The 14,951-nt window shown below is 33.5% G+C and overlaps 2 protein-coding genes across 4 annotated transcripts; one reads left to right on the top strand and one right to left on the bottom strand.

The window, feature by feature from the left end:
* Positions 1–1,803: 1,803 nt before the first annotated feature.
* On the top strand, positions 1,804–6,429 carry LOC133285885 (uncharacterized aarF domain-containing protein kinase At5g05200, chloroplastic). The gene is made up of 10 exons (XM_061483193.1): positions 1,804–2,044; positions 2,182–2,324; positions 2,697–2,810; positions 3,101–3,289; positions 3,383–3,538; positions 3,846–4,111; positions 4,198–4,295; positions 4,589–4,767; positions 5,487–5,603; positions 6,109–6,429. The coding sequence occupies exons 1-10, from the start codon at positions 1,855–1,857 to the stop codon at positions 6,286–6,288; spliced, it is 1,632 nt and encodes a 543-aa protein (XP_061339177.1). The 5' UTR covers positions 1,804–1,854; the 3' UTR covers positions 6,289–6,429.
* A 395-nt stretch (positions 6,430–6,824) lies between these two features.
* Positions 6,825–11,921, bottom strand: LOC133285879 (uncharacterized). 3 transcript variants are annotated; one of them, XM_061483178.1, is made up of 3 exons: positions 11,803–11,921; positions 10,616–10,883; positions 6,825–10,185 (listed from the first exon to the last, which is right to left on the bottom strand). In XM_061483178.1, exons 2-3 carry the CDS (start codon positions 10,734–10,736, stop codon positions 7,103–7,105), a joined length of 3,204 nt encoding a protein of 1,067 aa, XP_061339162.1. In that variant the 5' UTR covers positions 10,737–10,883; positions 11,803–11,921; the 3' UTR covers positions 6,825–7,102. The 3 variants fall into 3 exon arrangements, with proteins under 3 accessions (XP_061339162.1, XP_061339165.1, XP_061339166.1); XM_061483181.1 differs by having other exon boundaries at positions 11,800–11,920; XM_061483182.1 differs by lacking the exon at positions 11,803–11,921 and adding an exon at positions 11,298–11,314.
* Between the last annotated feature and the right edge of the window lie 3,030 nt (positions 11,922–14,951).

Genomic DNA, 14,951 nt, shown 5'->3' with positions numbered 1-14,951 from the left:
CAATATGTTATTCACTTTATTTTTTAAAAAAGAAAAAGAAAATTATAATTTTTTATATTATTCATCGATTCGTCAATTATTTCAATCCGAGCATATTATCCAAAAAGAAATGTTTTCATGCTGATATTATGTCTCTATGTTGGTGAACAAATGATTTATTTATTTGTTTTAGCACAATTGTTGAAAACTAATGAAATTAAGCCTTGCTATCGTAGAAGCCAGAAGGGGAGTAGTGAGATAATGCAATCACCCCCTTGCCAAATGTAAAGTAAGAATATCTACGAGACTAACCCATTACAAAGCGAAAGGTTAAGCTAGTATTTGTTTCGGGATAAATTTTTTTTTACTAGAGAAATGTAATTGATAGAGAAATGGTTGGAAAATGAGTTTGGTAGGAAAATGTAAAAAAAGTTGTTTGGTCGGCCGAAATATTATCAGGAAAATTTATTTAAATATGCAAAATCTATGTTCGAGAGAAACTTTGCACATGTTTTTTCACTTCCCCAGTTATCTCAAAACACCACATCTCAAGTGGTATTCTGTAACAGTGAATTTCATCCAAAAATCAACACAAAAGTCATTTTCCCATCTATCCTATTTGTCTAGTATTTTTTAAAAAAACCTGAACCAAACGTGATATTTTCCAATATCTGTTATACTTTTTTATCAATCCCAAAATAAACCTTCAACCAAACATAATAACTTTAAAAACACCAACTCAATCAAGGAATTCAAATAATTTATGTGTTTTTAACTTTTTAAGTTTTCTCCATGAGTTCATTATCAGATTAGTCTAATTTAAGCATTGTTGAATCCTATGAAGGAGATTGGCTCTCCCGAAATTAATTTTTTCATTTTTAGGGTTTGAATATAAAATCTCTGATTAAGAGATACAAGTTCTTTACCACTTGTATCAATAATATTTCATTAATTGTGAATTTATCTGTATAAGTTATAGAACTTTTATTTATAATTTTAATTTTTGTTTCTTTTAATTTAGCTTCCTAATTAAATTTAGCTATAGAAAAAACACATTAACTGAATAAATTAAAAACATTAAAATTAAATGGTGTCTCTAAAGAATTGATTTTCAATATAAACAAAGTCATTAAATTAATATAACTTACCCTGAATACCTTATTTTTTTCACTTTTTTTTGCGTCAAATTAAATACAACCTGCCAATTCGGCTCTTAAGAAGCAAATTTATTATCTTTCATTCTTTCTTCTGCCTTCCTTTTTTTAAAAAAAAATAATAATAATTGAAAAACATATATCATCAACATTGTTGGTTGAATTTAAAATTCTAAACTCCGATTCTTGCCCGTTTCGGTCACTAAATTTATTTATTTTATATCAAATTTGATAAATAAATAAAAATATAAAAATTGGTTGATTTAAATAGTGTAATAAATTAAAGACCATAAAAAAAACATCAATTATGTGATTATTTTTATTTTTCAATTAATCATTATTCGGAGTCTCGGACTCAAAAAAAATTACTTATAATAATAATTATTAATGAGACAGATTATTCTTACAGATACAAGTTTATCCTATCCCATACTTAATTGTAACATATAGTAATTAATTTAGATCATAACAAACTAGGCAAGATTTTTTTTTTCTCCTTCTCCAATATCATTGGATCAAGTTTAGATCATACCACGTGGTGGTTAATCAAAGTACAAGTCGACCCATAAAATTTAGATGACACCACCAAATCCGTTTAAAATCTACGTAGCTATCAATGAAAATTCCAAAAAGTTGAATCAGAAGAAAAAGAAAAGAAAAGAAAACATTATAGCCACAAAATAAAAAACTGCATTTTCTCTTGTCTCAACTGTGAGAATCCATGGCGGTTTCAGGGTTGAGAAGTGGTGGTTTACCGTTGTTCCACTTCCCTCATCATCACCATCTTCGTTTCTCACAATCACCTCCTTCCTTTGCAAAGCTCAACGTTCTTCACTCCAAGTCAAAGGGTTTCACTCTCTTTGCTCGCTATGCTCAAGCTCAGGACATTTTCTCCTCTCGTCGGTTACAAGGTTCCTTCTTTCCCTCCATTTACTCACTCCCTATTCATTATAGCAGTTGGGGTTTGTCAATTTTAACAAATTAGGAAAAAAAAAAATTTGTTTTTTTTCTTCTGTTGAAATGGCTGTGAATTGTGCCCTTACCTCAGATAGCATTGAAAACTTGCCCAAGCTTGTGGAAGACATTGTGCAGACATCCATAAACACAGGTCCTAGGGGTGTCCTTAGGTTGGCTCAAGGTGTTCAAGCCTTCATTGGGGTTGGTCAAGAGTGGTTAACTGATGTGTCAAAGGTAACCTTACACACTATTGTTTATATCCTAGGCATAAACATTTTTTGGTATGGTATGGATTATGGAATGGATTTTAGACAAGTTATCACACCTTTTCAATCTCGTTATAAAATATAGTAGGATATTTCAGTGAATCATATACTGTGGGAAACATGTAAGTTGGCTGAAATTTTTTACTATATATAAGTGAAGGTTTGAGATATCTTACTGGTGTATACATTGCCAACTCTTTATTTTGTTTTAATCTGCATCTGCTCTTTCTTCCATTTGAATAGTAGTTAATAATCTTGTATTGATTTCTTAATAATTTTTTTTGGGTGTTTTTATTCAATCTTTTGGACAGAACTATTAACTCTCTTGCATCATTTGTAGTCAACAAATTCAGCTACTGGGTTGCCCACTGAAATGCAGCTTGGTTTACTCTCCCCCATTTATTTGAGGAGGTTGTTTGAACGCATGGGGGCAACCTATGTCAAATTAGGTCAGGTATGAGTGGATTCCTCTTTTTCCTCCTCGCCCCTCCCAGTTTGTGTTTCATAATGTTATCTCATAAGTAAAAAGTGATGATGCTTGCTTTGTTTCTGTATAAAATGACTCATTAATCAATATTCAATTATTTATAGTTGGAGAAGAATAATGCAGATTGCAGATTAAATTTTATAACCGCTTGATATGATCATTTCCTCAATACAAAAAGTCCTTTCCTAATTTGATAGTTGATCTTTTTATGCTATGGACCTTTATACTGATTGTTACATTTAGTTTCTGTTTGGTAGTTTATAGCATCAGCACCGACACTGTTTCCACCTGAGTATGTACAAGAATTCCAGAATTGTTTTGATAGAGTTCCTCCAGTTCCTTTTGAGGAAATTCAATCTATATTGCGTAAGGAACTAGGAAGACCAATAGAAAGTGTTTACGAATATGTGGACCCAACACCCATTGCTTCTGCCTCTATAGCACAGGTATATTTTGTACAACTGACTTTCTCTTTCAAGAACTTCTTTAGTCAGACTACTATGTGGTTGCTAATGCAATTGGTATATATTACATTCTAGGTTCATGGTGCAAGGCTAAAAGGCTCCCAGGAGGATGTGGTTATAAAGGTCTTAAAACCAGGAATAGAGGACATATTAGTGGCAGATCTTAATTTTGTTTACGTTGTTGCTCGGATATTGGAATTTTTGAATCCTGAAATCAGCCGGACATCACTGGTATAAGCAATATGGCAATTTTATCTATACATGGATATATTTGCTACAGTATGAAAATAATGCTTTTATTTTTATTTTTATTTAAGTATCTGTTTACTAACACTGAAGTACAATTCTTAATTATGTTGCCTATTTTTTATCACCCTTTGTTCTTGTCCCTTTCACTAAATTCATTGTTCTTTTTAGTTTCTTATATAGAAAAGGAAACTTAGAACTTCTTTATTCACATTCCTTTGTTATTATTGTTTTTGTCATTAAAAATGTTATTGGCCTGAAATTTCTTCTAATGTGTGCATCCTTTTAGTAGGTTGGTATTGTCAAAGACATACGGGAGTCTATGCTTGAAGAAGTTGACTTTTGTAAGGAGGCTGCGAATATTGAGGCTTTCAGGAGATATTTAGAAGCAATGGGACTCACAAGGGATGCAACAGCTCCAAAAGTGTATCCATACTGCAGCACACGGCAAGTTTTAACTATGCAAAGACTGTATGGAGTTCCCCTTACTGACCTAGACTCCATAAGTTCATTAGTTTCTAATCCAGAAGCCAGCCTCATAACTGCTCTCAATGTGTGGTATGACTCCAAAATTCTATTTGCAATTAATGTCCCTGTACCTTTTAAACATCAACTTGTTTATCTTGGTATAAATTTTGCTGCAGGTTTGGAAGTTTGCTTGCATGTGAATCTTTTCATGCCGATGTACATGCAGGAAATCTGTGGCTTCTACGTGATGGCCGTATTGGATTTCTTGACTTTGGTATGCTTTATCATCCTTGTGCATTGTTTACTGATAGTTTTACTTAAGCTAACTGAATTGAAGTGTTTTTACATTTTTCCATCAATCAGCATATTTTTAGCTATGCTTATTGTAGGGCATCATGTTGTTGTTGCTTTGTTTTGTTCTTTTATGAACTCAATATGTCTTTACTCTTCTAAAGAACTAAAGTTTTACAGTATTCTGTTGTATGCACATACATATTTGTATGAGATTTTGTGTGTAATAAGATTCAGTCCACATTCTATTGAAAAAAAAAAAAATTCAATTTACAGGAATTGTTGGTCGTATATCCCCCAAAACATGGGCTGCTATGGAAGTCTTCTTAGGATCAATTGGCATTGAAGATTATGACTCAATGGCATCTGCCTTAATTGAAATGGGTGCAACAAACCAGGATGTTAATGCTAAGGCCTTTGCCATGGATTTGGAAAAAGTATTCTCATCAATTAAGGCAAGCACTATAACTCATATATACTCACTTGTCAGTTATGTGTTTGACTACATTGGTGAACATGTGTGTGCTTTGCTAATTTGGAGAGCAAATTTTAGTTTTGTACTCTAGTGGTACCCAAACAACCAGGGAATGCGCATGTCTACGCTCACACGCTAGGTCTTTTAGTCGTGATCGTTCATGCAAGATCCAATGTTTAGTATTTTCTCTGCTCACTCACTATAGAATATATCAGTGCTCTTACTTGATGCATTCCCTATGCATTTGGGTCCTCTCTTGTGCGGTGTTTCACATAAAATTTGTCGATCCCTGTGAAGGGTCTTTGTGTGTGTGTCTCTCTCTCTCTCTGCACACATGGTCATGAGAAAATTCATGAGTATGTAGGTCTGTGTATCTCTCGCTGTGAATTTATTGGAGAATTGTTTGTAAACAATGTTAAATATTTAGTTAAGAAAAATTAAGATCTCATTTATTGGGTGGTTTATATTCATACGTCTTCTAAATACAGGGGTTAGGTTGGGTTAAAATAAAGTGGTTTTATTATCTTAGTCATTTAGTAGGCAAAAAATGTTATCTAGAAAAGGTATTTTTCCTGGTGTTGTGGTAAGTTATTCCATCATTGAGTGGTTGATTTTTCAAAATTATGCATATAACTTGGCCCAAATCCAGTTGAGTGTTATTGCTTATATTTCGCATTTGTACCCACTATGCAAGTGCAGGAGTTGGACACTGAAATAGTTGTAGCAACAGCTAGTGGAACAGCCACAAATGCAACTGCTGTCTCTGCTAATATAGTTGTTGATGAGAGGCAGATGAATGCACTCTTTCTTGATGTGGTAAGCTATTTTTATGTGAAATTACTAGACTTTTACAACAGCTTGTATGTCAATTTAAAAGGTCCAAAGTCTCATTGTTAACTACTGGTATTTTGAATTGATAGACATATGGAGTTTTGCTACTTACTAAGCAACATGATGATTTATGCTCCCTTACTGTTTTGACAAATTAATGCGATGCTTTAAAACTACTCAGTTTATTAATCTTAGAGTTTGTGTGTCACATCACTTAATACAGGATACAGTACTTGTGGAAATTCGAATTTACTAGCCAAGAGGCTCTTTCTCCAACAAGAAATATTATTGAAATATGATTTTGGATAAACATGAGAAATTATCAGATTAATGTAGGTTAACCAACATTGCAACATTTCGAAGTCACAGAAATGGAAATGAGAAGCTTCCTGTATCCATTTATACAGTGATCCTCCTTAACTGGGGAATTTCTTTTGCTGATGAAGGCTAATTATTAATATAATGCTTGTGTTTTCTATGTGCTCCTCAGGTTCGGGTTAGTGAATCGTATGGATTAAAGTTTCCTAGAGAATTTGCACTTCTCCTGAAGCAGCTCTTGTACTTTGACCGGTACACACGGTTGTTGGCTCCCAATATGAACATGCTTCGGGATCAGAGGATTTCCATTGCCTCCAATAGAAGAAGCAGGAGGTATAGAGACAGTTTTTAAAGAGACGTTACACAAAATATAGATGTACCAATTTCAGTTCAAAAGATTTTATCTGTGTTGTTACTATCGTATATAAATAAATAAAGTAATCCATTGTTGTTACTTTGATTTGATAAGGACATTCGATTGTAAGTTTTTGACAAGGGATTCAATATAAAACATCCCTTTTCCATTCCTGTTGTTACTTTAATGGTGGGGCCTCCCTTAGGCCTTAGAAGGATGAGATTGCGAAATTGAAATGCCAACAAAATGAGAAGAAAGTGTGAAACAAAATTCCTTCACGCTGTAAAACTAAAATGAAACTTGAGCAAATGCTTCATCTTTGCGAGAAAATTGATTGAGTGGGATTACGGTGACAAAGTCAGATGCTGGTCGTTATTAGAGGGTGACATGCAATAGTACAGACACTGTTATACACCCATTATTTATGAAAAATTAGCCATGACTTTAAGAAAATAAAAGTTTAAAATAAACACAACAATTACTTCTACATATACCAAAATCATATTTTTAGTTAACAACGATTATATGCATCTGTTGGCAAACTGGTATGCAGAAAATTGAATAGTGGAGCTAGTCTGTTTCTAATACACAATTGTAGAGCAATGAATCAATCTTATTGCCCTTGTTCAAGACACCCAATATTTATAAGAAAACTTCAACAAAAATACGTCGTTGTGCGGATGCTATATCGCTACACGCTACATCTCAAATTCGAATAAATAACTCCCCCGTTCTTGATCTTCCCAGCTTCACTTTAGATTCACCAAACATAGAATAAACAGAATTGTCATCTAAGCCAATGCATGAAATTTCAGCTCTGTTGAGAGTTATGACTCGGATCATTTTCTCCATTGAGTATGGGCTCTTTCCCTTCAACAGAGGACGGAGTCCCTCTTATCACTTGACTTGGCGAGGAATAACCCATCAGTTGATGAAGTGGTGAACTTTTTGGCGGTAACCTTGCATCCATTTCTGATGACATATTGGAGGAGTGCACAGGCACAGCTAATTCCTCTGTTGCCACTGGAGCCTTACTTGCACTAGGACCTCTTGAAGCAATCTTCTCCTTCTCTGTTATGGGCTCAAAGGTACCATGAGAGACACTTGGATTACCATATTCACTGGCATGCATTGAATTAGATGGTGTCACATAAACAGGATCTCCTTCTGAGGAGTAGCTTTTGCTGACAGAATGGTCATAATCATCAGAATATGAAATGGGGTCTGCATGTGAAGAATGGTAATAGTTGGCATGAGATCCTGAATTAAGATTGCTGCCATTAATCACCTCGTTTTGGTCATCAATGTCACTTGATGGGGTCCCTAAAGCATTTGGTGCAAAAGAAACTATATGACTTCCGTTCTGCAGAGAAAATTTGAGTACCTCTTGACATGAACCACATTTGAGCTGATGACATACCCTTTTAAAAAGGAGAAAATCTGCTGGAATTTGCAGCAGCTTTGAGCATTTATGACAAGTGACAAATGGTGCTCCCCCTGCTACTGGCCGGTAATGCCGTTTAGTCAAGCTCGTTTTCTCCCTAAAATATTTCTTTACCCCGGGAGCACTGTGCCTTTGATCACTGGATTTTGTTTCACGGCCATGTGTTAGGAGTTTAGAGGTCATGAACCATTGTGGACTTGAAGGATAAGAGTGCTGAGATGAGCAACAATTGCAACCCAGATGGGGTCTACAAAACTCTTCATGCTGGTAAAGAACATGTGGAGGCAACTCTGCTGAGCATTGCCACTCTTGTGGATAGCAATGGAAACAAGAATGATCAACATGGTATGTACTGCTTGTTGCCTCAGCTGAATAAGGTATCTGTGAATATTTATGCCTCTGGCGCCAGTTGATTCCATGACTACATCTTCCATCGCATCTAGGGTAATCCAGACCATGGTAAAATCTTCCTTCATGAAGATCATGGCTTTGGTATGCAGAAACATGCTTTCCCGTTGACAGTCTTCCATTTGTTTCCCCATTTACATAGCCAGTTCTGTTGAGCTGATCCTGCAATTTATAAACCATTCTCAACAGTTTCATCTTCTCCTGGTCAGGGTCCTCAAAGGAGTCAGGTGAAAGAAAGCTTGAGCTGCAGTAGAGCTCATCATGCGTTTGATTTGAAGGACTGCCACTTTCATAGCCGGATTGGTAACCACTTCGATGGAGAGGCTTTTGCGATGGAAACTCATCTTTCTTTGCTTTCATCCAACGTGCATAACCATGTCTTGCAGTCTCCGGCACTTCATTTTGATTCCCTCTGCTGTCTTTCAGGACATGCTGCTGTGTTTCATGATCTCCATATAACATGCTATGAACAAGGCCTTTTCCCCTTCCGGAAACTCCATCAGAAACACCATTAGCAACAGTGTAAGTGTTCTCAAAAGAATCTAAATTTTGACTAGGAAACCTCTCATCCACCCCACCATTAGAAGAGATACTGCCGTCATAAGCATGAGAGCTTCTAGTGGTTGGGGATTCAGACAATTCTCCCAGAGTACCACCAATCTCCGAATTGGGATTAATTACTTCTATGTTATCAAATGTATCCACAGATCTTACACTGTCAAAGCTACGGTGAAGAATTTTGGGAGAAGATACATGATTACCAGATGTACCTTCTTCAAGTTTGCTTCCCTTTCCACGTACAAAGTTTTCAGTACTTAACTTCCTGGCAGCAGATGCACTTGCAGGAATGTCCACTTCAGATTTTGCATCCACTTGAGCTGATTGGTCTTTGTTGGGATCTTCTCCATCTGATGCACACATATTCAACTCCTCTTCTTCTCCCTCTAATATTAAGTTTCCATTGTCTAATTCTTCTGATGCTGCTTTATTGCTTCCAGTAATGTCCATTTCAGGGTTTGCACCTTCTAGAACCGATTTGCCATTATTGAGATCTTGTCCATCCGATCCAGGTATTAACTCTTTTTCTGCTCCTTCTAGTAATAAGTTTCCATTATTTAACTCTTCTGGTATTTCTAAATCACTTCCGGTATTGTCCACTTCAGACTTTACCCCTTCTGGAGCTGATTTCTCATCATTGGCATCTTCTGTATTGAATGCACTAATTAACTGCTCCCCTGCTCCTTCTGACAGCATATTTCCATTACTTGGCTCTTCTCCTTCTAGCTGCAAGTTTGTATCATTTGCATTTTCTACTGAGTTCTCTGCCATCAATTCTGCTGAGGCCTCAATCTCAGAGTGAGTAAGCTCATTTGAACAACCTTGGTTGGACACTGTACGCTTTCTGATGTCTGATAATTTATAGATATCCATCTCGTTTTCCAGTTCTTCATCTGATAAATTAAACGGTCCAAGCTGCTCTTCATTGCATTCACCATTTTCAATTTGACTCCTTCCACCAATTCCATTCAATGAATATTCCACTGAGGAAGAACAAATTGCTTTTTCACTCAAATCATTCTCCTGGGAGATAACTAGCTGCTCTTCATTGCATTCACCATTTTCAATTTGACCTCTTCCTCCATTTCCATTCAAAGAAAATTCTCCTGAGGAAGAACTAGTTGCTTTTGCCCTCAAACCATTCTCCTTAGAAATAACTAGCTGCTCTCCATTGCATTCATCATTTTCAATTTGACTCCTTCCACCATTTCCATTCAAAGAACATTCTCCTGATGAAGAACTAGTTGCTTTTGCCCTCAAATCACTCTCCTGAGAAATAACTAGCGCCTGTCCATTGCATTCACTACTTTCAATTTGACCCCTTCCATCATTTCCATCTAAAGAACATTCTCCTGAGGAAGAACCAGCTGCTTTTTCCTTCAAACCGCTCTCCTTTGAAACATGATCCAATGCGTTTCTAGGAGCAGCATCAGTTTCACGTGTACTGGATTCTGAGTTCACAGCCTTATTTTTTCGTTTCTTAGCTGTATGGAAAGCAATGAAATGATTTCAGTTACAAATTAAGAATAAGAACTATAAGAGGTATATATATAGAATCAGTATCCTCATTTGTAAAGTAAGATTTCATAAAAATTAATCCATACACAAGAGGCAGGCAATAGATTGGAGCAGAATGCTTGCTTCGTTGAGTGAGTAATAATTTATTATAGTAAATCATTTATACCAATCAATCAAGAAGCATAAATCATATCAGAAAAATTAATTTGGTATGATTAAGTTCGCAAGAAAATTTAGACATTGAAGCTTATGGTCAACCCAAGTACATTATGTAAGAGCTCAACAAGTGCAACAGGCATAAACTTGATAGTTGAAAAATTTTCCTGCATCGTGTTTCCCAAGAGAAATAAAACTTGAAAAGTAAAATAATATACAATAATGAGATTTTTTTTTAACCTTGAAGAGTCGTGCCACATCCACCACACTTGTACACATCATAATCTGGAGACTCTGGAAGAAGTTGCCAGCATTTAGGACATCTTACTAATCGAGGTTTGGGAGCCGATTCAACAGACATCTTACTCCAAATTAGTAATAAAGTCACCGTTCAAAGACTTGATTTTGGCTACAAATTTTGCACAGAAGATCTCAAAGAAAAATACCAAATTTACTCAAAACATTCTGGCAGGGAAAAAAAGAAGAAGTTCTCCTACGCTTTCACTGCCTGCATCAGATAAGATTGAAGTTTAGCTAGGATTGTCGAAAAAAATTGCCTCGTTAATCATGGAAAAAGAGCATAACACTCAAGAAAGTAAAACTGCACAAAAAATCTGCTACATGCAGCAAATCAAATTTGGTAAGTTTTGACAAAGTGACTTTATGGATCTTGAATCAGCTAACTCTAGGACTCTAAGTTTAGTAGAAACCAGAGAACATTACTATCAGAAGATACACCAACTACTGAAATAAATGTTTTCCGGGATAGGAAATTCTCTTTAAAAGGAACATACACCAATTTTTTGAAACAAATCCATGATTCTCAGAATTTATCCACTACATGGTCTTCTATGGTAGTTCCATACTCTATGGACTATACTCAAAAAGCCATTAATAACTAGCAATTGATGAAATAATTTACCATTTTCTTATATTCTAATCTTTGTAAATCGGCACACGGTTATGATGTGAGATCAGTTTACTCTCTTGGTCTAAAAGCGACAAAAAGACAAAAATCAAAAACAAGAGACAGAGAGACGGAGAGAGAGGATTTGAACAGAGAAGTTAATTTTCAGACATAGAAATAGGGAATCATGAATTATAAGTTGTAGGCATTCAAATGTTTTAAACAATCCCACAAAATATGATGAGATCAGAGTTGAATCCGTGGCATGCATCAAAATTCAACTGAACAAAGAAGCCGAACCAACGATGAATTCGACATTCACACCCATCAGGCGAAAAAGCTTTAGAAAAAATGGTAATATTTCATAACATGCAAAACCCACAAAGGAAAAGAAAAACAAATTTTCATTTTTTTTTTCTAAAATTAAAAAAATAACTGATTTTTAGAAGAAAAAAAACAAGTGGAATGAAAAAGAAGAAGACATTGACTTGAAGAATCAAGGTACCACAGCTACAACAACCTGAGACAAAAATGGATCTTGTGTAAACAGCAACCTCAACTCCACCATCTCTCTCTTATGCGTGTTTTTAAGTATGTGTTGTTCTTCGTTTTCTGAAGCGAAAGCCAAAGTGAAAAATGAAAATGGAAAGAGACAAACAAGACTACCCGTAACAACGGGTTTCAAAGTCGGCGCTTCACGCATTTAAAGCGCAGACCAACCCCCAAACTGTCGACGTGGCATCTGTGGGTCCCGTCTTTTGACTTTTACTTAAACAGTTTGAGGATTAGGTTTTGTTGCGACGCGGGGAGTTAAAATAATCGTACACGGCAACCTTAAAGAAATTTATTTAAGAAAATTTAAGGATCATGGTTATATAAGTTAAAATGAAACGAATTATTTATTTAAAGGCTAGTAATAATAATAACTTTCACTGGCTATTTAAATTTTTATTTTTATTTTTTTTTTGAATATGAGTTGATTTTGAATGAGAAAATCTTTTTATACACATAAATTTTAAAATCAAATTCAAAATTATATGCTTAAAAATATCTAAAAAAAATTAGATATTAATAATGTTCAATAGGAAGATTATATTTACAACATATTTTTGTTTACAACATTTTACCATAATAATTTTAACCGTTGATTTTCGTCAATCAACGGTTATCATTTATTAATTAATAATTAATTAATAAATTTAATTTACAAAAATAATAACCGTTGATGAGCAGAAATCAACGGTTAAGATTATAGTTATAAAAGGTTATAAATAAAAATAGATTGTAAATATGACATTCCTCGTGTTCAATATCTTAATAAGTTTAATTAATCTGATTTCATGTTTGAATCTCTCAAATTCTTTTAAGAGTTGTTATATAAAATAAATTGTGTATTTGTTCCTTTACTCACTGTGACTTATTATAAAGAAATTAAAAATATAAATTGTTCTGTCGACTCATCGTGCCATAATTTTAAGGAAATAAATCTTTTTCTTCATTTTTAAGAATAAATACACTAATCGCTCTTTGAAAATTTTAATTATATTATTTTGGTTTTGAAAATTCTTTAGTTATATAAATTAATGCCAAAAATTAATAGTTTTAATACAAATTGTAAACAAATAAACAATCTGTGCAAGGAATAAATTTTAAAAATTAAAATAACATTAAATAGAATATTCCAAGACTAGATTTTATCATTTTATAGTCTTTTATGCGAAAATAAATTATGATAATAAAAGGGTATGATTGTTTGTCGTGTTTGGAGGTGAATGGAAGATTCTGAATTAGTATCAAAATCAGTGCACGCTGCATTGGGGACCTGATTTTGGAAACACAACCAGATCCACAATTAGTATTATTTATTTATTATTATTATTACTATTATTAAATATTTAAATGGGTGAAATATGAAATTTGACTATTTGAGGCAGAAACAAGGTCGAGAGATAAAGTCAAAGTACACTACAGAATAGAAGAGTGGAAGAAACATGAGGGCTGTGTGTGACTGACTGGGTCTATCTATGACCAGCTGTAATGTGACACCTGGCCTTCTCTTATCCACCTATTGTTTTCCAAATGCAAAATTTTCCAACTTCTCATATAAAATTCTTCTCTATCATGTGTATTTACAATTATATAATATGACTAATACGGAATCTTTTCTTTCTTTCATCACATCATACCATACTTGTAATATTTTATATTAGAATTAGAACAACACTTTTTTAATTTTATAAGCTTTTATCAAAATCGTGTAAAACTTTCTTTCATATTTTTTTAGGACTGAGTTTTTCGTACGAAACCAAAATGTTTAATGGATTCGTAATTAATTTAAGTATAATTTAAAAAATATAAATTAATAAAAGTAAAACGATATGTGTCATTCATGACATAAATATAACCTAAAAGATTGTTAATATTCTTTTGTAGCCTAAATTTAGACGAAGTTATGACAAAATAATTATAAAAAAGATAAAACGAAAACCAAATACACGGCAACATCTTGTCACGCTTTATCAGTCAAACATTATTATAGCATCTTTCTTTCAGCTTTCATCTTTTGCTTTTCTCTTTAACTTTGCCGATGATTATATATATTTATTATTTGCACAATAACAACTAATCTTACTATTCATATTTAAAAACTCTTTTTAATAAATATGTGGGAAATTGGAAAGTTATGTTACAGCAACATAATTTTTTTTCTGCATATATACAAAAAACAACGCCAGCTTTTTTTTTTCTTTTTAAAAAAAAAAAAATATAACAAACCCCACAAATATTGTGTCTACAGAAAATTGGGGTATTTTCTTGTAACATTGTAAATATAAGGGTTCGTTTTTTCTACAGTCAATGTAAATAACTTATCTATAATGAATCCAAAACGACGTCGTTTTGAGACAGAAATCAAGGTATTTTTATAATTATAATTTATTTCAGGGTTACAATAGTCTTTTTCATTAAAATTTTTAATTTTTCAATTCAAAACAACGTCGTTTTGAAAACGAATGTAGATAACTTATCTACATTCATTTTATTAAAGCCCAGATATAAACACCTATATATATATATATATATATATATATATATATATATATATCTCAAATCTTTTTACCCACTGCCGATGGCGGAAATTGACCCAAAATTTTAAAGGGGATGCAGTTTGAGTCAATTTGGGTCAATTTCCGCCATCGGCAGTGGGTAAAAAGATTTGAGATCATATATATATATATATATATATATATAATAGTAATGAATTTGTGGTATTAAAAAATTTGACGATTTTAATGAAATTTTTATTGGTGTGAATTTTGTGAGACTTTTTAGTGAGAAATATAAAATGATGTCTCTCTTACAATCTCACCCTAATCTCTAAGATTTTTTGAGATTTTTATATTGCAGTGTTTTCTTTTTCCATTAGCGGGTTGACCTACTCGAAATTGGGTTCGGCCGTGAGAGTTTCGTCAAAACTCAAAATAGCATATTTTTTAGCAATTTTATCACAAACAACCCAGAAACAACAAACCAACAAGATTTTAATATAATCTATCTCAAAACAAAAAAAAATTTAGAGCTTTTGAAAGTTTAAAAAATGATTTTTCAAACTATGGTCGCGATATGATTTTTATATTAAAAATAACATAAAATAAACCAATTTTCGTTTTA

The sequence above is a fragment of the Gastrolobium bilobum genome, unplaced genomic scaffold (genome assembly GCF_033153095.1).
Source record: "Gastrolobium bilobum isolate Gb01-03AN ecotype WA unplaced genomic scaffold, APGP_CSIRO_Gbil_v1 utg1530, whole genome shotgun sequence".
In the NCBI taxonomy this organism is placed as follows: Eukaryota; Viridiplantae; Streptophyta; class Magnoliopsida; order Fabales; family Fabaceae; genus Gastrolobium; species Gastrolobium bilobum.
The sequence above is the reverse complement of the archived record's forward strand: the minus strand, read 5'-3'. Positions and strand labels throughout refer to the sequence as shown.

Excerpts from the sequence above, each read along its gene's own strand:
- LOC133285885 (XM_061483193.1), top strand. The coding sequence starts at position 1,855 with ATGGCGGTTTCAGGGTTGAGAAGTGGTGGTTTACCGTTGTTCCACTTC. Across the intron at positions 3,290-3,382 it reads CTTCTGCCTCTATAGCACAG|GTTCATGGTGCAAGGCTAAA; the intron begins GTATATTTTGTA and ends ATTACATTCTAG. Across the intron at positions 5,604-6,108 it reads ATGCACTCTTTCTTGATGTG|GTTCGGGTTAGTGAATCGTA; the intron begins GTAAGCTATTTT and ends TGTGCTCCTCAG.
- LOC133285879 (XM_061483178.1), bottom strand. The coding sequence starts at position 10,736 with ATGTCTGTTGAATCGGCTCCCAAACCTCGATTAGTAAGATGTCCTAAA. Across the intron at positions 10,186-10,615 it reads ATGTGGCACGACTCTTCAAG|CTAAGAAACGAAAAAATAAG; the intron begins GTTAAAAAAAAA and ends CTTTCCATACAG.